The sequence below is a fragment of the Prionailurus bengalensis genome, chromosome C1, assembly GCF_016509475.1.
Source record: "Prionailurus bengalensis isolate Pbe53 chromosome C1, Fcat_Pben_1.1_paternal_pri, whole genome shotgun sequence".
NCBI lineage: Eukaryota > Metazoa > Chordata > Mammalia > Carnivora > Felidae > Prionailurus > Prionailurus bengalensis.
The window spans coordinates 194,886,032-194,912,844 of record NC_057345.1 but is presented as its reverse complement, the minus strand read 5'-3'; the positions used below and the strand labels follow the sequence as shown (position 1 = coordinate 194,912,844).

General features: G+C 40.8%; 1 protein-coding gene across 1 annotated transcript in view; it reads right to left on the bottom strand.

Moving 5' to 3' along the window:
- Positions 1–943: 943 nt before the first annotated feature.
- Positions 944–26,813, bottom strand: part of PTH2R (parathyroid hormone 2 receptor) — an 85,120-nt gene continuing 59,250 nt past the window's right edge. Inside the window, exons 9-13 of the mRNA XM_043577667.1 lie at positions 21,843–21,909; positions 12,637–12,731; positions 4,732–4,870; positions 3,229–3,270; positions 944–2,175 (exon numbers count right to left, since the gene is read on the bottom strand). Coding sequence (XP_043433602.1) covers positions 1,780–2,175; positions 3,229–3,270; positions 4,732–4,870; positions 12,637–12,731; positions 21,843–21,909 — 739 coding nt within the window. The 3' untranslated portion in view covers positions 944–1,779. The remainder of the gene's footprint in view (positions 2,176–3,228; positions 3,271–4,731; positions 4,871–12,636; positions 12,732–21,842; positions 21,910–26,813) is intronic.

Sequence of the window (26,813 nt, the reverse complement as noted above, 5' to 3'; positions counted from 1 at the left end):
CATTGTAAAGATAGAAAATTTGAACAAATGAAGTTAAGTGACATTATAAAGACTTACAGAAAACTAGCTATAGAACTGAATCTCTCAGCCCATGATGGTTCTCTCCTGACAAGGAGACAGCATGGCGTGTGACATTAAAGCATAGACTCAAATAAATTAAATCTGCAAATGGCACCTCCATAAACAGGATGAGAAGGAAATTACCTCTGTGTGGCACAGAAGAGGAAGGCAAGAATGAACATAGCAGGAAAGTATATTTTTGAAAAAGTGTGTGGACCTCAGCGTACCTTATTCATCAGGACACTAGTGGCATGTTGGGTAAATCATTCAGCAAAATGAGATAGATCAGCTTGACCTGTGTTGTTTCACTTAGAAACACATTGCTCTGTAATATTTTCATGTCCTACATACCTTTGTCTCCTCCACTAGAGTGGAAACTTCATGAAGTTCAGAGGCTAAGACATAATAAGGGTTCTTAAGCACTCTCTACCCAGAAGAAATTAATTGAATGTTTTGATTGGTTAATGGGCAACATATATATTGGTTACAGTGGAGCATAATGGTCATGAGCAGGGGTTCAAGTCCGTAGTTCTGTATCTGAAGCCACGTTCTGTCATGACTAGCTGTGCCACTTGTGGGCAAGTTACTCCACCTCGGTGAGTCACGTTGCCATCTGTAATAAGGGTGACAGTGATACCACTTAACCGTAAGTTTGTAGTGAGGATTAAATTAAGTTAATGCTTGTAAATAAAAACCAACGGGATGCTGGGTACCTAACATACACTCAATCAATGTTTCACTGCTGCAATATACTGAGGTTTCAAGTTCAGGGACGTGCTGGAGGTACATGCCAGTCTCCATCGATTTGAAGAAAGAACGTTGGGTTGGTTCTCAAAAACAAAGTTAGATGCCGAGGGAAAAGTTTTACAATTCACCCAAAATGTATTTTTAAAACAAACTTTTAATTTATCCCGCATGCCATTTGGAATGTAGCAACAGAACAAAGAACAAAAGGCACGGATGCTGTGTGCCATACCAGCGATACAAACGATTACAAACACAATCAGCCTGCAGACACAAGCTAACAGGGAAAACCGTGTGACATGTCAAGCTTTACAGAGGAGTGAAGAAGACCTGAGATTTGGCTGGTCACAAAGGAGACATTCAAAAGAAGGAATATGTGCAATACTTTTTTGAGTAATTCTCCTTGTTCCTAGAAAGAAACAAATATGTCACAAATGTATTATCTTATCAAAGCCCAGCCCCTTATTTTCCAGTGTGTGTGTGTTCTTAGCTCACATTTCAACGTACATCTTCAGACCCTAATTGCTCCCCTGCATCCCCCAAAGAAATGCAACGGTAGAAGAACCTTAAAATGAGAAAGAGAAAAACAGAATGCTCACATCTGAAAAGGGAAACGACACATACTGAATGATCTCTATCATACTTAGGGTGATATTTATGAGAGAAAACCAGAGCCAAGGGAGTGAAACGTTTTCTACCCAAGAGCAGCAGAAAAATGAACAATCACAGGGCAATTTGTCGCACAACAATTTGGAAGAGAACTTGATGCCAACATAAGAGAATAAACTACTCCACTGAGGCTTCTTCTTTTGTGTCTTTAGGATTTATAGGATCAAATTCATGCAACCTGAAAATTTTTGTGAAATAACACTTTGAACCCTGAATTTTCAGTTCTGGGGCGCAAGCAGAGGAATGCCAGCCAAGCTTCTCTCACACAACCTGAGGGACCAGCTCTTTAAAGTCACAGATGTTGACTCAGAGAACATCCTCCGTTTCTCCTCTGCTTCCTTCAGGGTCTGGGTTGAATTCCAAAGGCCTGGGAGACTCCGCCATTGGAATCTCATCTCCTCGCCTGGCGTTACCTTCCTTGGCCTCCTCGTGGATCAAGTGTGGCAGGCAGTCCTGCTCCGAGTTACTCCAGACATAGCCGGGTAACGTCACGTGGCTGTCGGGCTGGTGGCCGGCTGTCTTGGTGGCTTTGCCAGAGATGAGCACCATGCGAGCGCTGGCAGCCACCTGCGACTGGCTGCTGGTGCTGTGGGTCAAGGTGGTGAGCACGGAGCCGTATCGGTGGCCGCCGCATGGGGGCGTCCTTTTCCAGTCGATGGAGAGATTCCACCGGCCCCACAACTTCTTCACCTCGGACTGAACCTAAGTCACAGGAAATATTGTGCGTCAGAAACCATCAGGGAGCCTGAAGCCTTGTTAGACGGATATTTGCCCTTCAGCGATAGTAATCGCCGAGTTTCCACTGTGTGTCAGGGAATGATGTACATATTCTCCCTCAACCTCAGAAAACCTCTACATGTTATTACTGGCTCCGAGAGAGGTAAAGGGTCTTGTCCAAGATCAGTATTTTAATATAAGCTGAAATGCAGCCCATAGAAACATCTGACTTGTGGGAGAGGGAACAGAGGATTCTGGGTGGAAGGGGGGGGGGGGGGTAAATAGTGCCAGCTGTGCCCGAGGAATGGCATGGAAGGTACTCAACTTGAAATGTAATACTGTGACTTTGCACAGGCATACTGAGGGAGGAAAAAATGGGAAAGAAGCCCGTACCACGAAAAACAGGCACTGCAAATGACTTCTTAATAGGGTGGGGCTCTTTCTCCCAATCTTGTGGTTGAGGTTTCAGTTCTCCTGCTATTACCATGTACCAGAAGAGAGCTTAGTTGGAATTTCCATGGAAAGCAGTGGAAACCTGGTAAGCTGATAACAGCATGGCCAATGCTCTCCAGCCAACCCCTCAATGAACTAAAAGTGTCCCGTCACCATCGTGTGGTTTTTAAAATATCAAAATATTCTCATGGACTTGTCCCAAGAAAACTTATTTTTTAGCTTCTTATAGGACTCGAAATTGAATGTAAGTTTATGTATTAACTGGAATATGAAATTCACTGTCCTTCCAAGTAACAATTTACATTCCAACAAGTTGCATGGTGTTTGGGTTTTTGTTTTTGTTTCTGATATCAGGGTTTGCAACTGAATTAACATTGAAAAGTGCTAGAAGAGGAAGACTTTAGCTTATTTCCATTCATTCTTGCTTTCTCAAAATAGTTTATGATCGAAATATCCCCTTTCTCCCTGCTCATTTTTTCCTGTCACTCCTGGGGATCCTGAAGAGATTCAGGCCACACTGTGATGGCCATTTACAAGCTGACTCGGACCTACACCTGTGGGGTGTCCGGGGCTCTTCAAACCTACCTCCCCGTTGCAGTAGCAGTAGATGATAGACACAAAGAAACCCTGGGGAACAAAACAGAATGTTAGCATGCTGACAATTCATGAAGATCACAGCACTGACGTGTCTTGTGTCAAAATATATAAATTGAAAAACTGGGTGGTGGTATGATTCCTTCAGAAAATTATATGAACTACTCTCTCCTGATGTTTCCAAATCTTTAAGTTTATGTTATATTTGTCTGAGATCCTTCCTCGGTGTCAGCTGAACCCAACAAGTAACTGAATAAAACACTGTAAGATCCATACAGAATTGATTCCCATTTTATTAGCTTCATGTATGTTGTCACTCAAGGATCACAGAATAGCACCTGGTGAGTACGAGGTATTTATACATTGTGAATGCTGGAAACTACAGACATAGGCTATCATATGGCAAAAAGACAAAGAAACTTCTTTGTCACTCATTCAAAAGTATTTATTGAGCCTCTACAGTGCAAACTGCTCAGCATGCCAGGGGTGAACAATTTAATCAAGACAGATGGGGTCCCTCTTCCCTTAGAGCTTACATTCTAGAAGGAAATACAGATGGATAAAACATAAACACCTAGCCACGCTGGACAATTGTAAGATAATAAGGGCTATGCAGACAAAATGTGAAAGAGAGGAATGGAGAAGGTATATTGAATGGGTAACTCAATGAAGAGCGCTTTGAAGAGATAGCATTTAAGCTGGTTTGAGCGACAAGAAGAAGCCAGGCCTTGTGAATATTGGGGATGCTGTGGGGAGAGCCCTCCAGACAAAGGCAACGGCAAGTATGAGCCCCTGAGATAGGAATGAGTTTGAGGAACAGAGAGTGTGGAAGCAGGAGCGTGACTCAAACTCAGTGGGTGACAGGGAGCACAGTGTGACGCGAGGTCACAGTCGGGCAGGATCCCTGCCACATAGGGCTGTGCACACCAGCAAACGGCATTTGGATGTTATTCTGAGTGAAATGGGAAAACTCTGGGTACTTCGGGTAGATGAGTGACACGATCAAATTTATTTTTAAGATCCTCCAAACTATATACGGAGACTAGATTTAAGGCGACCGGAGGTGGCAGCGAGCGAGTGCCCCGGAGGAGGGAGGTGTCCGCAGTAAGCCATGTAAGTGATGACAGTAATCGTATTTTCAAATGAGATAAAACGGGTAGCAGCTACTTCTCCTTTTTTGTCTCCCTTTCCCTTTTTTTGCCTCCTCCCTGCCTTCTTTTTCTTTGACTTTCGTTTATTTTCCATACACACACGCAGAAGGCCCTGCTCTGTACGTGTTCCATATTTTACAGCAATATGCTTTCTTGTCTCACTGCCCAGACTTGGTGGGAAGCAGCTCCTGCTGTGGGCAGAGGTTAAAAGCATAGGCTCCAGAGAATAACGCCCTTCCGTGGCCCCCTGGGAGACAGGTGCATGAAAGTGGGAGAGAGGAGCAGAGAAAAAAGTTGCGGGGGGGGGGGGTGGTACCACAATGCAAGAGCCGGAGCTGTCTACCTGAAAGGAATTGAAGAAGAGCTCACAGTGCATCCGGACCTCCCAGCCCAGCCCGTTGAAGGAGTGGGGCAGGCACAGGAACACGATGTAGTGCACTCCAAAGACCAGCACCAGGACCAGGGTCGATTTGGCGAGTTTCCTGAAAGAAGCCTTTTTAGTAACCAACTTAGAGTGCCGGTCCGTGGAGATGGCTTGCAAAAAAAAACCAAGCTTAGGAGAGGCTGACTTTTTCCCCGTCTCTTTAGATCCCGTGGCTTCTGCTAGATATTTTTCCCCCTCCCTCCTCTTCCTGTCACATTTATACTAAATAGAAAAAAACGGAACGATTAATTCAAGCTCGAGAGGGACTGAGAAAGGCATAAGGGAAATAGTACTTTTTTTAAAAGCTAAATTTTTTATACTAAATCAAATTGTTTATTCTCACTTCCCATGATTATTATCCCTTAATTCTCTCTAATCTCATTTCCACTCTCCTGGATTAACAGATATTGTTTTCATAAAGCTATGAAATGCCCTTTGTTGCTGCCCTAAATTTACTTTAACTTCTATGTTTGAGACTTAAACAAGTATTACTTCCCTTCATGTTAATTATCTTTACTTTCCACAGACCACATTTTGATTTGTTTTGTTCATTTTAAAATTAACTACTCCCAGGGCACGTGGGTAGCTCAATCAATTAAGTGTCCAACTCTTAATTTCCGTTTAGGTCATGACCTCACAGCTCAGCTCAAGAGCTCACTCCCTGCCTCAGATTCTATCTCCCTCTCCACCCCTCTCCTGCTTGTGCTCAGTCTCTCTCTCTCTCTTAAATATAAATAAACACTAAAATTTTTTTAAATAAAATAAAATTAACTACTCCCTAGTTTCTTCATCAGTTGGATCTCCATTAATCATTTCATATTTTCTTATAAGCTGCATATGGCCAATGTTTTTTGCTGTCTGTAAATATTCTACAAATTATCTACAGTTCTAGGTTTTGTGCCTTTATTTTGCAAGCTAAGCAATTTGACTTTATTTCCCTTAACTACTTTTTTCATATATATTTTCTTGTGTATCTGGAGGAACCCCAGGTTTCCAGTATGTTGGTTGACTCTAAAATGGCCCCCAGTGATTCCCCACCTAATATTTACATTCTTGTTAATCCCCTTCCTTTGAGTATAGACAGAAACCTAGGACTTGTTTCTAATTGACAGACTACAGGCAAAATGATAGGATGTCACTTCTGTGATTACATTTCATAAGATTGTAACTTTCATCTTAATAGAAAAGCCTCTCCCTTGTTTGGTCCAATGAAGCAAGCACCCATGTTGTGAGCTAGTCTACTGAGTGGCCCATGTGGCAAGGTGGGGTGGCATCAGCCAACAGCCAAGAAAAAACTGAATTCTGTCAATAATCTCATAAACTTGGAAGCGGATTCTTCCCCAGTCCAACCTTAAGATAAGCCTGTAGCCCTGATTGACATCTCAGTTGACCCTTATAAGAGATCCTGAGGGAGGAGGTCCATGTACACCATGCTCAGATTTCTGACCTACAGAAACGTTAAAATAGCAATTTTTTTTTGTTTTGTTTTAAGCCACTTATGTCTGTGATAATTCATTTGCACAGTAGATAACTAGTACACCCCAGCACATCATTTTCTGGTGTTTGGCTTTGGGGTTTTGGGGGGAGGGGGTTCTTTTGTACTTTTTATCCAAGAATCTGCCAAATCTGGCTTCTTCTTTCTTTTTTTTTAATTTTTTCTTTAACGTTTATTTATTTTTGAGACAGGGAGAGACAGCATGAATGGGGGAGGGTCGGAGAGAGAGGGAGACACAGAATCTGAAACAGGCTGTCAGCACAGAGCCTGACGCGGGGCTCGAACTCACGGATTGCGAGATCATGACCTGAGCTTAACTGACTGAGCTACCCAGGCGCCCCTGGCTTCTTTCTTATTCCTCAAATATTCCCTTATTTGGAAATCATTTATGCCCCAGTAATCTCAAACAATTGTAACCTTCTCCCTTTCTTACTGGTCTTTCCTCCAGCTACTTTTCTTTCTCCCTCTCTCCCTTCCTTCTTTCTTTCCTTCCTTCATTCCTTCCTTCCTTATTTGTTTACTTATGTATATACTTACCTAGTTTCCTTCTTAGAAATAAACAGTGTGGATAAGCAGAGATCACAATGGACTAAAACTAAACAGAACTGGATTCAGATTCCAGATTTGCCATTAACTTCCTAAGTGACTGGGATTCGGTTTTCTTTCCTCTAAAATGAGTTACAGAGCCCAGAAGTTTAGAAGAGCTATAATAGTCTAAGGCTTTCATAGGGATCATCTTCCAGACACATCCACTTTCCTATCATAACCATCTTATCAGTTCCTGCAGGACCTGGGTGTCCCACAAAATCATATTCAAAAGCCTAACTTAGGCATTTAGAGTTGCATATGTGTCCCATCTCATTCTCCTCTGCCTCTTGTATCTCTCAGTAGTGCCTAGACCATCTGCTCCTCTTGTCTCAGAGCCGTCTGCTCTGCCTCAGGCTCACAGTTTCCCCAGTGGCCTATGGGCTTTCCCCTGTGCTGTTCTAGCCCCACACTTCATACTTTGACTCATCTACAGTCTACTTAGTTTGAAAATTCTACCTTAAGTCTGTTTCCTTCAAGGCAGCATCCATGGTAAGACCATGGATTTCTCTGACCTAACTAAACCTTTCAACTTTCAGAGGCTCCTTGGGATATGCCTGTCCTCCTGAACCCTGACAAGTGACTATCCTTTTCCATCACTGCATAAATGAGCAAGACACTGTGAGTAACTTCATGACATCGGAATTCAGTCTAATCAGATAAAGGGGGACAGCACTAACTACATTTGCAGAACTTTACAAGTCTTGTTTAACATGACCCTGAAAAGGAAATTGCATTTCCTCTTTTAAGATGATTGAATAGGGGCACCTGGGTGGCTGAATCCATTGAGTGTCCAACTTCGGCTCAGGTCATGATCTCACACCTCGTGAGTTTGAGCCCTGCGTGGGGCTCTGTGCTGACAGCTCAAAGCCTGGAGCCTGCTTCAGATTCTATGTCTCTCTCTCCCTCTGCCCCTCTCCTGCTCACTCTCTCTCTCTCTCTCTCAAAATAAATAAACATTAAGTTAAAAAAATATTTTTAAGATGAATGGATAAATCCCCCTGGAGATATTCTCAAACTCAAGCTAACTTTGATTGTTCCTATTGTGTGTGACTAGGAGCCATAAACTAGGTTAAAACAGGAAAGAAAAAGAAGAAAGAAAGAAAGAAAGAAAGAAAGAAAGAAAGAAAGAAAGAAAGAAAGAAAGAGAAAGAAAGAAGAGGAGAGGAAAGGAGAGGAGAGGAGAGGAGAGGAGAAGGGAGGCGAAGGGAGGGGAAGGGAAGGGAAGGGAAGGGGGAAGAAAGAAGTGCAACACATTGTGAAATGAGCACAAATATAAAACTTTAGGGACAGTTTGGTTCAAAGCAGAGCAAGAAACAGTTGTCAAAGACTGCAATTTAGTGGGAATCCTGCTAGCTCAGCCATCTGTTTTTTCTCTTTTTCTATGACTAGACTCTTTTACAACTCTGTAGAGGTAAAAGTTAATTTGTAGCAAACATGATAATTGAATTTATTTTCTATTGCTCTGTAACATATTATCACAAGTTTAGTGACATAAACAATATCCATTTATTCACTCTCAGTTTCTATATGCCTCACGTCCAGGCATGATGTACATAGATCTTCTGCTCAGGGTGTCACAAGGCCAAAATCAAGGTGTCAGCCACCAGGATTGTGTTTTCATCTGGACCTCAGGGCTCTTCTCCAAGTTCATGCATACTGCTAGCAGATCTCAGCTCCTTGAAGTTGTAGGACTGGGAGCTGGCTATTGGCCAGGGATCATTCAGTTCCTACAGGCTGCCCTCAGACTGTCCTCAGGTCCTAGCCATATGCCTTCACAACATGTGGGATTACTTCTTCAAAGCCAGCAGGAGGATCTCTCTCCAGGCTGTCACTCACAGGAGTCACTATCCCATCACTTTTGCCTTGTAATGTAACCTAAGCAAGGGAGAAACTGTCCTATCACAGGTCTTGCTCAAGAAGGGGTATGGAGGATGATTATAGAGGCATGTACACCAGGGGGAAGGTAATCTTGGTGGAGCAGGGGAGGGGGTGGGGAAGGTGAAGTATGTATCTTAGAAATTGGCCTACCGTAGTAGTGCAAATAATTCCTGTCCACAGAAATGTAAATTGTGCCCAGTGGGCCGTCACTAATTTTAGCCCTGTGGATATTAACAAGTTTTACTAATTTGCATCCATTTGTAAATTCATTTCAGCCTTCATGATTCCCTTTTAAGCGTGTGTAATGTCTTACCAGTTCCTTCATTAATGACTTAAATAAAATCTTTGAAGTGTGTTCATTTATATTTGTATAAAAGTTATGATTACATCCTCTTTGAAAATTTATCCTCCAGTGCCAGGGGTAAGTTGAAGCAGGGGCATGTACCAGGCCGATGGATACATGGGTCATCTGTTCGCTTATAAAGATGGATTTTCGCACTCGCATCAAATCATTCAGCAATCCTGGGCACTGATTTGTTCGGCGTCCATCTGGTCACTCACGCACACTGTACATCTTTGCAGCCCGGCTCTCTGAAAAGGCACAGCTGCCTAGCGAGATGATCAGGGACGCACCAACTGAACGTGGCCTTCTGGCTTGCTGAAAACACGGTGGCAGCTCTGCCTCCAAGGGCAAAGCCATGAGAGGAATGTAAAGGAATCGAAGGGTCTGTGGGACTCAGTGTCCTATTTAGAAAATAGATACTCAATTCTTGCAACAGCTCTCTCCCCAGGTGAAAAGTGTTGGAAGATCTCTACTTTCCTTGTCAGAGTCAACTTAGCTTTTTGAAAAAAACTACAATTTCCCTTAAGCCTTTTTCGATCCCTCTTGAGCTTGAATTAATCTTCTCCTTTTATCTATACACCTAACACTTTGTAAGTGCATCTCTACTGGTACTGTCCTCACTTTGTTTAATTAAATTAATCTCTCTCTCTCTCTCTCTCTCTCTCCACTCACTCAAATTTTTTTGCACACAGAAACCATGTCTTCTTATACTTTGAATTCTTGTGTGGCACAAAAAGGGCACTCAGTCCATGAAGCTGTTGCCTATGACGCCCCTGTTACATACTATACTGGCTGCCTCCTTTTATTCTGCCAACCATGTAAGAGCCGTTATCATCCCATGGCCTGATGAGGACAGAGGCTCGGAAAAGCAAAGTATTCGCCTAAAGTCAGACAATGACTACAGGATTCAGCCTTAACATCTACCCTCTTTACTATCATACTGCGTAATAGACATTGGTTGAATTTGTTCCAAAAATAATAAACAATAAATACGATCTTTGTCTAACATTGAATGGGAAGTCAAATTAGCCAAAACATTCCAATGTTCTTGTCCATTCAATCTTGCATTTCTCATAGCTCATGTTCTTCCACTTCTGGCAATCTTTTCTTACTTTGCAAGGGGATTGAGTTGTAATTTAAAATAAAAAATGCAGGGGTGCCTGGGTTGCTCAGTCAGTTAAGCATCTGACTTCAACTCAGGTCATGATCTCACAGTTTGTGAGTTTGAGCCCTGCTTCAGGCTCTGCGCTGACAGCTCAGAGCCTGGAGCCGGCTTCAGATTCTGTGTCTCCCTCTCTCTCTGCCCCTCCCCTGCTCATGCGCGCTCTCTCTCTCTCTCTCTCTCTCTCTCTCTCTTTCTCTCTCTCTCTCTCTCCCTCCCTTCCTCCCTCCCTCCCTCTCGAAATTAAATAAACATTTAAAATTTTTTTTAAAAAGCAAAAAATGCATCAGCCTTGCTGTTAAATCTGATATATTATTTAATTTTCTACACACCAGTCTTGTTTTAAAATAACTGATGTGGTAAATAAAAAGAAAGACAGAGCCTTTCCTCACCACATTTTGAACTTTGGACACTAGTAAGAATACGAAGGGTGTTTCAGTTATTAAAAAAAAAAAATGTATGTGGCTGGAAAATACTTTCCCTGACTACCTGACATTAGTCTAGACTCTGTTCAAATTAATCACTTCAAACTTAAAACACTTCTGGGCCCCAGATTATTTAAAAATTTGCTCTGAATTCTGAATAGATTATTTTAATCCTTGATGAATTTTTCTCTTCCATTGTTTTGAGAACTACTCCCCCATGCATGAACTCAAAATATTGTCTATTCAAACTATGTTTTAAGATAATTCACCCTTTGTTCTCTCCAGAATTTTTTCTCAAGTCTCTTTGGTAACTTTTAACTGAGAGTTCAAGTTCACATCATTTAGAACTATAAAAATAAGGAGCTTTTATTCAGAACTAGAGAAATAAGCAGCTTTCAAAAACCTTTGTACTTTTCCACTTTATGGAGAAAATTGAAGAGCTATTTACATTTTCCACTGTTCTGTCATCCCCTGGCCTTTGTCTTCATCAGTGGGATGTGACAGGAGACAGGCTATATTAGTATGGCAAAGGTCCTTCACTGTAAACTCTTAGGCACAATTTATATTATAATAATACCGCTTGCAGCACATTAAAAATAATTGGAGCCTGCAGCTACTGGTTTGTTCAGTGTGTGTCTTATCCCAGACTCCAGTCTATACCCATCATCTTTTCTGCCTGACAGTGAAAGTTGCCTACACAGTAGAGGGAAATAATTCAACAAAGGCCTTCGAGAACAGTTGTGACACTGAACCAAAATACTGACTATGGTTTCTTCCTTTCTGTGTCTCAGACAGCATTTCCTAACAATCCAAGACAGAAAGAAGTGGTTATTACTTTGGGATTATAAAGATCAATCCACATCCACCTGACCACTGCATGTGTGCACAGTTGGATAGAGGCTGTTTTTTTTTTTTTAATTTTTTTTTCAACGTTTATTTATTTTTGGGACAGAGAGAGACAGAGCATGAATGGGGGAGGGGCAGAGAGAGAGGGAGACACAGAATTGGAAACAGGCTCCAGGCTCTGAGCCATCAGCCCAGAGCCTGACGCGGGGCTCGAACTCACAGACCGCGAGATGGTGACCTGGCTGAAGTCGGACGCTTAACCAACTGCGCCACCCAGGCGCCCCTAGAGGCTGTTATTATTTGGGACTCCCAAAATTGTCATTGGGAAAAGTGGGAATACCCTGAAGATAGCTTGATAATGATCATAAACACTCAATTTGCCCTTTGATTCATGAAAGACTGAATAATGTGTCTTGCTCAGTGTATTTGAACGTTCTTAAAAATTTATATTTGGTAGGGGCCAGTTTGATGAACAGATTGGAAACAATACAGCAAAACCCACCTTCTTGATATTTTCAGTTATGACATATTATTTTAAGAACACAGAGGGGCCCCTGGGTGGCTCAGTCGGTTAGGTATCCGACTTCAGCTCAGGTCATGATCTCACGGCTGGTGAGTTCAAGCCCTGTGTTGGGCTTTGTGCTGACAGCTCAGAGCCTGGAGCCTGCTTCAGATTCTGTCTCCTTCTCTCTCTGCCCTTCCCCCACTTGCTCTCTCTCTCTCTCTCTCTCTCTCAAAAATAAATAAACATTGAAAAAAAAGAACACAGATAAAATTGTCTGCTAAGATCATCAACAAGAGATTTTCTGGGTAGTAACATTGTTTATGGGAAAATCCCAATCTGCTAAGAACAGATAAAAAAATTATACTTAATACTTAAAATGTAAGCACATTAGGAAGGTTCTGGATTACTTAGATTTTCCTAAAATATATCTATGCATTTCTGATAAATGGCATAACTAAACCAAGTGAAAATTCATATTCACAAATTTATCTCTCAGAGACATTTCAGATCAATCAATACCTGTTCTTTACTCTAAATAGTAACCAAAATATTTCCTCTGGTAGATGCCTGTCCTGGAATTACCTGTATTGCTTTTTTGTGTCATGCCCAACTGCATTGGTCTCCCAGATTTTGGTAGCCAGAACTCTAACCGTATTCAGAAACAGAATAAAATTGAGCTGAAAGAGAAGGTAATATTACAAAGAATTATTAACTTAGCCATCAAGATGTTTATAAAAAGTTATACAAATTGAACTTCTTTGTATTCAAAAACCATAAATTACCCATTCCATATATGTGAAAGAGGGACTCTGAGATAAGATACTGGACAGCTAGTGATTCTTGAGTTGCCCTCATGAAAACACAGAGATAAAAAGTTGCAACAGCACTGGAAACTAAAAATGCCAGAGGATGATCTGCCAGAATCCATAGGGAATTTCCAAACCCAAGTTCAGATGAAGTCCTGTGGCAGACTGGCAGAATAAAGGATAATAGTTATACAAATGTAACTACCTGCACTTTTTGAAATGAGTTCCCAGCTTCTGTATATATCTTAGGGAGAGGAATAATAGAGTTGTTTGGGGGATGCTGTCCTTCTTATGACATATGAAAAGTATTGAGTGAAGTATATAGGTTTAAAAAAAAAAAAGCAAATGATGTGGGGCATGGATGAAATAGATAAAAGGGATTAAGAGCACACTTATCTTGATGAGCACTGAGTAATATACATAATTGTTAAACTATTAAGTTGTACGCCTAAAACTAACATTGTATGTTATGTACACTTCAATTAAAACAATATGTTAAAAACACTTCTCAGGCACACACAAAACAAGATGCTGTCTAAGAATAGGCCCCCACTGGAGGCAGTTAGATTGAATTTGAAATATTACAGGTGTGAGAACCCCAGAGACAATCAAGTTCTGGTTTTAAAAATGTTGGGGAGGTGGTGGTAGGATAAGCCCTTTTATGTCCGAGGGCCACAAGAATCAGAGAAGAGATCCAAAATGAAGAAAAAGAAAAGATCTCCAGGTCTAGGGTCATAGGGAAGTAGAAGCCTGAGGCCCTGGAGATGCCTGCAGTCCAGAAAGTGTCACTACTTAGGAATAACGGCAATGTGGGTTGCCAAGAGTGGGCTTGTGTCAGCGGCAGATGAACAGCAGGAAGAGAGGACCGATCAAGTTCTGGATCTTGGAAAATAAAACTTGTCTTGCCAAGTTTTCAACCATTTCTGGAATTCGAAGAATTTGGGTTGTGGGGTGATTCATGTGCCCCTCTCCTGGGTCCAGCTGATCGTCTCCATCAGCCCTCAGCCCCCTGCCACCTTCTTTGCCATCCTACCTACTGACTATGCTCTCACCTCTCACTGATTTCACACTTCTTACAAGAACTAGGGGCTGAGACTTGAGCCCCATACCCTGGAGGAAGGACACAGGTGCACTGTGAGCTGGTGGAAGAATAAGGATTTTTCAGGCCAGTAACAGCTGCCATTTATTGAACACCTGAGTTTAAATGCTCACAGGGAATATGGGACAGGCATAGGTCCCTTTATTACGGATGAAGAAACTCCAGCCCAAAGAGATCAATTGATTTGACCTAAGCTACCCAGCTATCAGGGGAATCTGACCCAGGTCTGTACTGTGAATTCTTAACCACTACCTTATACCTTCTCTTCAGGAGGATAAAAAAAAATGCAAAACATGAGAGCTGAGGACCTCCATTCATCCTCACCCACCGCAACACCTGGCTCCAAACGTAAAATCATTTTCTTTTTTTTTTTAATGTTTGTTTATTTTGAGACAGAGAGAGAGAGAGAGAGAGAGAGAGAGAGCATGCATGAGCAGGGGAGGGGTAGAGAGAGGGGGACAGAGACTCCCAAGCAGGCTCTGTGCTGACAGCAGCAAGCCTGATGAGGGGCTCCAACTCCAGAACAGTGAGATCATGACCTGAGCCAAAGTCAGATGCTCAACCGACTGAGCCAAGCCGGTGCCTAAGACACAAAATCTTTTTCAATAAGAGGGTGAGAGCTGCTCACAGATGTCACATGAGTGCTACTTTGTGAACAGCCACTCATGTCAGGCCCCATTAATTCTACTCTCCCTATGACTACAGCCCCGGGCGATACAGTGCAGCTGGGAGTCAAACTGGTGAGAAGCGATGCTGTGTAATTACCCTTAAAGGACGAAGTGGTAGGAACTAAAGCTGGCATAGCTATGGAAGCAATGCCAACTGGGGACTATCACTTGTCATTTCCCGTTCCTGGAAAAGGAAAAATTGTAGATGGCTTCAGGCAGGCCAACCTTAAACTCCATCCATATTAAAAAGCTCACGACCAGCAATTGGCCAGCGGACCACACTAAATAAATACTGAAAACTCCCAAGAATTTGACTACAGAAAATACACACATCCAATACATCAGTTTAATAACTAAGATGATGCATTTAAGGACAAGGAAGTGGATTATGGAAAGAATTAAGAAAAACTAAGATTGAGTGAAACGTGCTGCCTTAAAAGATCAGCTAACGAAATATACCGATACCTGCGACAATAGTTGGGTGAAATTCCAAATAATTACTCTGAATAATTTAGGGAAGTATAGAATAAAGGGTAATTAGAAACTAAGTTATTGACCACTTAAGTGTATTATGTGAAGTGACTCAGTCTTCACAGGAGATAGGCATATTATTGCCCCATTTTACAGATGAGGAATCTGGGTAACAGTGTACACAAATTATTCCCAGTCACACAGCCAGCATGTGGCAGAGGCCTCCTGAGGCCCTTGCCGCCTGGACGCAATAGCATGCACTCAACCACTGCACCGTACTGTCCATAAAATAGAGTTGAGTTACCATGGAGACAGAAACTTAAAGAGCAGGATGGATTAAGAAAAGATTGTAAAGAATCTAAACTATAATCAAGTTTGGGGAGCCTGGATGGCTCCGTCGGTTAAGCATCTGACTTCTGCTCAGGTCATGATCTTACGGTTCATGAGCTCGAGCCCCTCATCGGGCTCTGTGCTGACGGCTCAGAGCCTGGAGCCTGTTTCAGATTCTGTGTGTGCGTCTCTCTCTCTCTCTCTCTCTCTCTCTCTCTCTCTCTCTCAGCCCCTCCCCCACTCATCCCTGACTCTGTGTGTGTGTGTGTGTGTGTCTCAAAAACTAAATAAACATTAAAAATTTTTTTAAATAAATTAATTAATTAAATAAAATAAGATATAATCATGTCTTAAAATCAGTATTCGAAACAGCAAACAGCAGATCTAACAAAGCAGGAGAACACATCCAGCAATGTGGAAGACCACTGAAGACGCGTCCCACACGGGAGGTAAAGAACAGAGAGAACCACCCACATGATGAGGGGAGAGGTGCCTGTGTGGACGACAGGGAATTGCAAGTTATCATGTAGGTTTATTTCTCCTTCTGCAGAAAAGATAATGATAAATTGAACAAACCAATAAAAATATGAGGGAGAAGTCCCTGCGCCAAAGGAAGATCTGAGCCTGTAGACGGAAAAATGACGTTATACGCGGGGCAAATGGAATGATAAAAGAACGAGACCAAGAAGATGCGTCCTGGTGAGATTCTTCAATTTGATTTTAGAAGATGAAGACACGATTCTAAGAGAAAATTAGAGGGTCCTCGCATCTCTCATGTGAACCTCTTGTAAAATTTTGCTTAAAGGTCTACTTCAGGCAAAGCACAGATAAAACAAAGAAAAAACCAAAACCGAGAAGGTGAATAAAATGACCCCCTCATCAGCATTAAAACCAGTCACATATAGAATCAATTTTATGCAAATGTGGTTTTTAAATAATGCAAATGTAAACATTAGATTCTCTCTCAATTAAAAATTTAAAGATGGATTCAAAGTGAAGCACAGATGAATTGAAACAAAGAACTCAAAACTTCAGCCTGGAAACCTCTGGCGCCGCAGGCTATCTCTGAGACTTTGTTCCCAGAGCCCTCTTGGCAGGGATCCTTCTCTCACTCCCACTGCTCCCCCTCCCTCACGAGGGTAGCTCATTTTCCTAGGCTTCAGGCTGAATGTCAGCTTTCCTCTGAAGCTGTTCCAACCTCACCCCAGCACTTGTCACGTTTAAATGTTTGCCTCACCCACTCTGCTTAAGCTTCAGGAGGAACTGGTGTCTGTCGCCCCACCGTATCACGGCCATTGCCTCACCCAGCACCCGCAATGTTCTCGGTGTTTAATCGGGACTTGTTAAATGAGTGAATGAATAATTGCATGAGATATGCCCTCTCCGAGCCCTAGTTATATTCTGGGAAATCAGCATATCCCCCTTTCATGTAGAGTGTTCACTTCTACGTGTCTATCATAAAAGACATCCTCAGAGAAAGAAGTCAGAATTTATGTATATAGGAAAGCCCACTGTTGAAAAACCTCTATAAACCCATCTCTGGGCCCCTGCAATTTTCATCTCTGCCTTTGGACACATGCGGGGGAGGGGTGCTTTCTCCTGGTCCCGATTGTCCCTGCCAGGGGGCGCTGCTCAACTGACGTGCACTTCCGTTCTCCCCTTCACTCTCTCCAGCCCTGAAGGAGACAAACCTAAGTATTTAATGAGCAAATGTGGGAAGAATATGGACTTTGTTTGACATGGCCCATCCTTCTTTGCCTTGGGAGCTTGCCACGAGCACACTTGCCCTGCAGCATCTCCAGGGTTAGGAGTCTGCCCCTTAGCCTCCTGTGTGAATGTAGGTCCTCCTGTCTCCGGGGGCGGTAGCCCCCTTGGTCAGGATGGATTACATCCGCCAACTAAACCTTTACCACTTCTTCCAGGCCATGCTGCCCTGCGTGCCCTCTTCTTCCTTCCATTGATGTTCTGGAAGGCCCAGCACCAAAACAACGCTCCGTCTCTGCTGTCGACCAGGAAGTATTCCTCTCAGAGTTTGATGTTATACAGAAGAATTTTTTCTTAATCATCCTCAAATCAACAGCGTGTTGCAGGTGAATAACAAATTGTTATATTGGCAGATGTTTATTTTCAGAACAAAAAAAATGAATGTTTTCTAATGTTTTCTGATGTTCTCTTAAACATGGTTTTAACACTTGTGAATAAAACAAAGCCAACAACAGTGCTATAATTTTAGATTGTGTGATTCCAAAATACAGTGGTTCATCCTAAATTTATACTAAAGTCTGATGATCTCTAAAATTCGATTCTCTCGATATGACTTCTTCAAGTTAGAACCTATAAATGCTTATTCTCTATAAACGCCTGTGTTCTCTTAAATTCCGTTTGCTTTATATATAGCTTAGAACTTCTGATCACATTTACTCCCAGATTTTACTCCCAGATACACAAAGTTCCAATTAATAGAATCTCTGCTATTCCAGTATCCAAAGCCAGAATTAAGTGAGGGATCCAACCTATATTTAAAATTCTTGGCAAATAGGGGCGCCTGGGTGGCACAGTTGGTTAAGCGTCCGACTTCAGCCAGGTCACGATCTCGCAGTCCTTGAGTTCGAGCCCCGCGACAGGCTCTGGGCTGATGGCTCAGAGCCTGGAGCCTGTTTCCGATTCTGTGTCTCCCTCTCTCTCTGCCCCTCCCCCGTTCATGCTCTGTCTCTCTCTGTCCCAAAAATAAATAAACGTTGAAAAAAAAATTTAAAAAGAAAAAAAAAATAAAATTCTTGGCAAATAATTTCTGATAGCGTATATGGAGTATATCTAATTACATAAAACCCTGCCACATGCAATGCAAGTTTGAAAAACAAATATTTTATCCAAAGTTAATATATAAAAACTATAAATATTGCCTTAAAAATTGAAAGACCTTTTTCCCATAAATTCAAGAAACAATCTTGACACGTTTTGGAGTGCAAGTGACAAGAACATGGTCAAGACCGTGCTTAGTCTTATTTTGTCACACTATCTGTGACCTTTATCTGTGTGGACTCTAGTTACCTTCTCTGGAAATGAAAAGGTTACAGGAAATGCAGAGGTTGTGTAATTGCACACCACTTTGCTTGGTGCTCTCATTTCACTTCTTGCCTCTTACCAGTGCCCCAGGGCATCTACTTCGCACACAGTTTTATTTTTTCAACAAATATTTATTGAGTGGCCACTCTGCACCAGGAAACCTGCTAGGCACTAGAAATATAGAAGTTTAGGGAAAATATGGTTCTTGATCACACAATCCTTGTAGCTTAGAGGGCAAGATGGACGCTCAGCAATTAGGAGCTTCATACATTGTGATGATCTTGAGAAGGAAAAAAACCTCACCTTGCTCTGTGGGTTATGACAGGTGTGACCTAATTTAGACTGGAGGCATCAAGGAGGCCACAATGAAGAAGTGGCATTTAAAGTGAGGAAGGGAAGAAAGCACATCCCCACCTTCCAGGGGTACAGAGCAGAATGTGGGAAAGCCCTGAGGAGGCAGAGGTGGACAAGTTCAAGGATCTGAAAGGAAAACAATGTGGCTGCATGTAAATGAGGTACTGCATGTAAATGGTGCAGGCACGAGTGACCGGGGGCTTCTCTAGACTATCAGGAACGTTAGATTTTATTATACGTGCAAGGAGTTCATTGGGTAGAGACAGTGGGCCTGAAGTTAGAATCCCCACTTACTAGCCACTTACTCCATCACTTACTAGCTGTGTGACCTCGGGCAGTTTTCTCTTCTAGAAGATTAGATAAGTCTATGTAAATAAAGCACTGAAAACAGTGCCCACTGCAAGGTAAGCACTGTGCAGTGTTTGCTGTTATTTGTCATGCTTCCCAGCTTCAGGACACTGAGGAGCTGAGAGGAGGGAGCCTTGTCACTCAGAACACGAGGACGAGGACGAGGTTCAGGCACACCTCTTTCCTTACAGACTGGTTCTAAAGTGAAATGAGAGGATCTTAAAGGGAACTGTGATAACTGAATTGTAATACTAAAACAAAATGGTCGCTCAAAGAACACAAAGCTTCTCTTGAATCTTCTCTGATTCATGAGAATAAATGGGTGTTGTGATACTGGAAAAACATTTAAGAATTCTTGCTTTGGAGCTGCCATAATTTTAGTTCGAGAATATGAAAGTGGCTTCCCCCTAAGTTTTCTCCAAAATGCATTGAGTGTACCATCATTTCTAGCTCTCTTTCCCCAATGGGGAATCTTCTAAGAACCTCCACAATCGCCTAACTTTACTGTTTTACTTTTCAGTTTAGAAACCTCAGCAAATAAACTTCTCATCCATGTTGACGATGTAACTAAGATCTGCAAACAAACAAACACAAAAACACAAAGCTTTGGCTAAAAAATCAATGGTTTTGGGGGGTGCCTGGGTGGCTCAGTTGGTTAAGCGTCCCACTTTGTCCCAGTCGGTTAAGCGTTCCCAGATCAGGTCATGATCTCACAGTTTGTGAGTTGGAGCCCCTGGCCAGTCTCTGTGCTGACAGCCTGGAGCCTGCTTTGGATTCTGCATCTCCCTCTGTCTCTGCCCCTCCCCTGCTTGTGCGCTCTCTCTCTCTTTCTCTGTCTAAAATATAAATAAACATTTAAAAAATTTTAAATCAACGGTTTCAATGGAAGACGTCCTATGATTTACTTTTCTCCACTGTCCTCTGCTTCAGTTATTAATTTTGCGAGGATCTCTTAGACTTTTCACAGGTCTTTTCTTTCCAGCAAATGAAAACTCACACTTGATGTTCTTAAACTCACCTACATTTTCATATAATGTTTAATTATCTCTTATTTCACAATTCTAGTACAAAGCACTGAAGACACTAAAAGTAAGAAGACCCCTTAAAAAGAGTTTGGTAAGTGATGGATGAGCGAACCCAGTAGAGGAGGAACTAGGAGGAAAGAAAATGAAAGGTGGGGAAGCACAGATGAGGATAGAGTATTAGAGGATAAAAGGGAAATCAGAGTGGTAAACACCAGACCCTACTTCATAAAGTGAATTTGTATCTTTAACTTCATTCATGTTCCCCCAGGGATATAGTTTATCACCAAAAGGTTTGATGGGGTGGTTTATCCCCAGACTAAGAAAGCAGCCCTTCATTAAAATTAAAATTAAATGATAAGAGTTTATAAATGTAAGTCGTTCATTCATTTACCCACAGTCCGTTTATAGCTTCTCCTATGACATAGAATCTGTTCTATTTTGCTAATATGCTGTTTTCTCAAGGATACAAACCGGCTTCTCTAAAAGTGTTCTACATTTTATTTCCCCCATAAGCACTTACACCAATGGGCTTTTGAAATGAAGAGTCCTTTTCAATCTTTTCTATTTTTCTTTCTGCATTTTTCCTATGAGATAAACAAGCTTTTCTCTGAGTCTGGATAAATACTACAAAACCTCAGTCCCATTAATAGCTGTCCCTCTGTATCCAGTGTGGCAACATAATGACAAACTGGGTGATGCATTGTGCTACAGAAAACAAAATGAGAAAAGTAAGAAACTGGAGAACAAAGAAAGACCAAAAAAAAGAAAATCATTAAGAATTAGACTCCTACATTACTTTCAAATGATTTAACAGTTAATATGGGAACATAAGTCATTGTATTAAGATGTTTATAATCTTGAATTAACACAAGAAACATGAGATGGTATAATTTCTTCATCAAACCACAGAGAAGCGATAAAGCCTTCAAGGGAAGTCAAGAGTAAACATTTTGGTGAGTTTTGTCAGACACAAAGAAGTGTAACTTTGTTTTCTTTCACAACACAGATATAATACACCCGTGAAATATTATAGGCAGATAAGGTCCATGCAATACACATTGCCTACTCCAGTCTTTTTCTATTACATATCAGACAGGATTCTGTGGAATATGTCTCCACATAGCATCCTCTTAACTACTGGAAGACATTATGCCAAGGAAGAGGTTTAGTCAATGCTTTATAATGAAGCGTCCTATCATTTTTCTTTCTCCCAGTAATTCCTCTGTTCTCCCACTATTTGTCCTCTCCTCCTGACCTACTTACTACCAGGTGATCAGAACAGTAAAGTGGAGCTATAATATAACAGATGTAAAGAAAGAGGAGTTTTAGGACCTTCCAACTCCTTGAACATGTAAATGGTCACAGATATCTTGAAGCCCTGGAATTTAACCATGTGCTAGCTGATTAAAGCAAGGTCTGTGCTTTCTGCATAGATCTCAGCATCAGCCACAAGTCCTGGTATGATCCTAGCCCAGACTCTCCCAACAGCTATTGCTGTAATGTGCGAGTCTCCTAAACCTTTGTAGAAGAAAGAGACAGACACACTCTCTCTCAGTTTTAGCAACAACTTAATTATGCATCCTATTCCTTTCTTTCTACTACACAGGCTTTTTACACTCACCCCGATAGCTGCTAAGATTGGAGCTTGATAAATCCACTTGATGTTTCCAGCACTAAGTTCCCAGCATCTGAGATATGAAAAGAATTTTCATGAATAAATTGACAAGCAAATAGGCAGTGAGAACCAAGTAGCATTTTAAGTTTTACTGAACATTCCTGTCCCAAGCTTTTTTTTTTAATGTTTATTTATTTTTGAGAGGGAGAGACAGAATGCAAGCCGGGGAGGGGCAGAGAGAGAGGGAGACACAAATCTGAAGCAGGCTCCAGGCTCTGAGCTATCAGCATGAGCCTGATGTGGGGCTTGAACTCACCAACTGTGAGATCATGACCTGAGCCAAAGTTGGATGTTTAACCAACTGAGCCACCCAGGCGCACCACCCCCCCCCCCCCCCCGCCGTCCCAAGCTTTTGATTGAAAGATAAGTAGACACACACACACACACACACACACACACACACATCTCATTAAATACCCAAACTAGTGAAAAAATGTGTAATGGGTCTTGGTTTCCATACGATGAACTGTGGAGCATTATAAATATTGTTTAATTTTATATCAACAAGAGTCAAAACCACAGTTCCAGAGCCACAAAAAATTATTGTCTTCTAAATGTGGTACACCTGATACTTCATTTTCTTATCACTGGAATGAGAAAGTCTTCTCACTTCCAAAAGTTCCAGCAATTCTGTAACTCCACATGCTGTAGAATACTGACAATAATGTGAATCATTCTTATCCATCGAAATGCAATAAAAAGCTGACAGTGGTGGCTCAATCAGTTAAGCATCCAACTTTGGCTCACGTTACCGGCGCTCGCAGTTTGTGAGTCCGAGTCCCCAGTTGGGCTCTGTGCTGACCGCTCAGAGCCTGGAGCCTGCTTTGAATTCTGTGTCTCCCTCTCTCTCTGTCTCTCCCCTGCTCATGCTCTTTCTCTCTCAAAAATAAACATTAAAAGAAAAACTGACAATAATGCAAATGATCCTTGTTGACAGATATGCATTAGAAAACTAGAAGCAAGTGATTTTTATACATAGAAATGAAAACTAGTTGTGTTTGGTGGAATATGATTGATTATTGCCTTACGAAGACTGAATTTTTGCATGTATTTATAAATTTATGTCAGTGTTCATTTTGCTAAATATAAGCGTGTGATTCCTATATTTCTTCTTTGAACCAGTTATGACATCTTACTGGTTCCCTCGTTAATTAGTGAATTAAAGATCTTTGACAATGCTCATTTTACATTAGCATAAAATCCATGATTTTATCTTCGACTGTAAAAAGCTTGTTTTTAGCAGTACTTAATAAAAACACTATATGATTTACCTATTTGTTATGTTTATCTTCTGCTCAACTGCCATCCCAACTAGAATTTAGTTTCTACATGAACAGGGAACGTTTTTCTTATTTTCTGATGTAGTATAAGTGCCTATAATAATATGGAGCATGTAGGTAGCTGACAAATATTTTTTGGATTGAATTGAATTGAAAGTAAGTTCACTCAGTCTCACCCTGGCTGGTTTGGGATTGGGTGAAATTGGAATAAATGGAACAGTGTTGAGAAAAACTAATTCTGCTTGGAAGTTTAATGTAGCACTTTAAACAGTTTTTATACATTAAAGATACATGACTCAAAGCTTCTTTCTTGGGTTCTTTCTCCTTAGGCAACACCTAGCATCAATTGTAGGGACAATAAATGAAATTATATAAAAAATATTAGGGATATAAGGATAATTTTTTAATTCTAGATGATAAACTTATCAAAAAGTTACTTTTAACTGAATAAGTTATGGATAATACAAAGCAATTTCAACTACCCTTTGAAGGTAAAACATTTTCAGTATATATGTAATGACCATATAGTTTTAAATTTTAACATTTTCATACAGGTGATACATTCCCATTTGAAAAATCAAACTATATGAAAAGACAGCCATTGAGACATCTCAGTTCTTCCCATCTTCCTATTTTCCTCTGCCCATCTCTCTCCGTATACATCATATCTTTTATTACTTTATTGTATATGTTTCTAGTGTTTTCTTATGCATATTCAAATCCAAATATTATATCTTATTTTCCCCTACCCTATGAAAAGTGCAACGTATACTCTGTTCTGCAACTGGCTCTTTCCTTTTAACAGTACATTTTTATTTCTTTTCCTATCGGTACCAATACAGCTCAGTAGCACAGCATTCCATTAGAAAGATGTACCACAGTAGAATCAACTAGACCCCAAGACCAAAGTATAATCCTGACCCTGATACACTGCAATCTGCAGAATCAATGGATTTGAAGTTTGAATAACACGGAAATCAAAGACAGGGAGATTTTGCACTCGCACATTATTAAACCTTTCCTAGCATTATTTGCATGCATGTATTTTTCACGTTATTCAACCATACAGGAAAGATAAGTGTGACTGAGTTGTGCAGAATGTCTATCATGCTACCCGAAAAACGCTTCCTACTAAATGGAAAGTGGCATATATTGTATGAATATAAATTGAACACTGATTCACTAGCTGCAAGGCTCTTGAATTCTGTAAATTTTCTTTTTGCTTTGACTTTTGGTAATATCTCCACAATCTTCTTTCTTTGCCTCAATGACATTTCATCACCGTGTCTCCTAACACACTTCAGTTCAGTTGTACAATTGCAGCTCTATAAAATACTTCTATTTGGAACTAGGTCAAAACCAGCTACCTCTAGAAACAGGAAAAACTTGACTTTGATAATTTTCAATGTCAAAGTTTCAAATTCACCCTTTGATATGAAAGGCAACTGAGATGTCACATTTTTTTTAAGAAAACACTATTAATCCTTGCTTTTCATTCATTCATTCCTCAATGTCCCAGCTCATGCTGTGTTTGTTAACATGGCTCAGAAACTACCCTCTGTTCAGACTTCACAAATTGAATTTTAACACTCTCAAAAATGCGGAAATGAATGTAACTAAAAATGCAGTTCTGAGTAGTGAGCATGAGGCACAAGGGTCTGACTAGAAACTAGGAACTAGGACTTCCTGGAGCCAGAACCGGGAATAGGAGAGGCACTGTTCTGCCAGAACAGATCCAGGGAGTTGTGCTGACCGAACACCACATTGTACCCACAACTCACAATGTGACAAGAGCAGGGGAAGTGCAGAAGCCCTGGGAACCATGCAGATTTCCTCAAAATGGTAGAAGCTATCTTTCTTGGTCCTTTGCACCACTGGGTCCCACCTTGCCTGTTGGCATCTCATCTCCTTTGAATGAGCAGGGAGAAGGTAATAAGGTAGCTAATTGGGGGGGGGGGGGGTTGCTTTCATTAAGTAAAAAGAAAGAGAAACAAATATACTCACTTTTTAAGCTCATTTGTCCAATCAAAACTACTCAATTTTCTTACCCCAGCTTAGCCAAATAACTTTTGATAGAATTTTAGAACTGTAAGACTTCCTTTGTGTATTCAGTAGCATTTAGAGGACCTTCCAAAACTGAGTCTGGTCGGCTTACCTCTAATAGGCAAGGCTACAGAGAAAATCAGAGTTCTAGCTTTGGAAGGCCAGATTAGAAAAAAGAAGAATCTCAAATATTAGAGACAGGAGCAGAGATCCCATTCATCCTTTGAGGATGCCCCAAGCTGGCTCCAAAGCTGAACTTTGTGGCAGAGCACTCTCTGTAGGTCAGATTACCCTCAAGAAAACCCACAAAAACTTTCTATCCAGAGACAAGCTGAATTTCATGAAAAATCAAATTAGGCAACTTTGAAATCATGCTATGTATGTGATAATACAGTTTTATTTTATATGCAAAATAAATATAAAATGACCCCTTAACCCAATTATCACGTTCAGATCAGGACACTATAAAATTCAAAATTTTATTCTGAGTAAGGCAGGAATAAATGTTTTGCACAGAGGAGTCATATGATCTAACTTATATTTAATTTTTGGCATTAATTCAACTGTTTCAGAGCAATATTCAGTATCAGTTGTACTTTTTGAAACATTGTGTACCTAAAGGATGTTTTGCCTCAAAAACAATACACATATAATTTTTTTTCTTAAAAAAAATACATATGACTGTTAATGGTGTATGATTCAGTTTATGATTTTCAACAAAGAATAAAAGATCGCTAAGAAAACTAATTATCTAATTCAATATAAAATGTATTGTGAATATTTTTGCTTGCTTTCTATGCTCAAGGCTTGGAACATCTGTTGAACGGATGAATGAGTCAAAATTGCTACAGGCTGACCGTAGGTTTTGGAGATGTAACCTGATGTCTCTGGGAGGCATTTTATTCATCTCTCAAATGAGAGGATTGAACGAAAAAATACCTTAGGATCTATTTTCTCTAAAATTCCGAATCTAAGTTATATGGTTACACATCTCAGGGTAAAATTATTTAGCATTATTTAGTACCTCTTTACTGACTCAACCCACCCCGCAAGAAATCAAATAGCAGACACTGTAAGTTTTCTTTGACATTTCCAGTATCATCGTATACATATAGCAATAATGATAATGTTGATAACATTAACCCTCAATTATTAGCAAATTTAATGTTTGCATAGAAGTTGGAGTTTACAAAGCCCTTTAATAAATGGGCTCTCATCTGACTTTCATATCTACCCCCTGCAGACTCACAACCTTACTCATCACCAAGAATATTTTCATTTTACAAATGGGAAGTCTGAGGCTAAGGGAAATGGCCACAACTAACAAACGGACGAGAAAATGCATCTCCTGGTAACTCACAGTTTGCATCGAGTCAGACTTTATCTTGCTCAAGAGACACTTAGCAAATGGAGGAAAGTGGCCAAATAGATCCATAACAACTGATCCGCAAGCATTGAAGAGTTCTCTATTATAAAACAGAGACATTCACTCCTACCCGTTTGTAATTCATAGGTTTTTTTTTTTTCAAATCTGACAGTTATACATGCACATCAAGAGAAATAAGATAGTATGTAAGAAAGGGAAAATAACAGA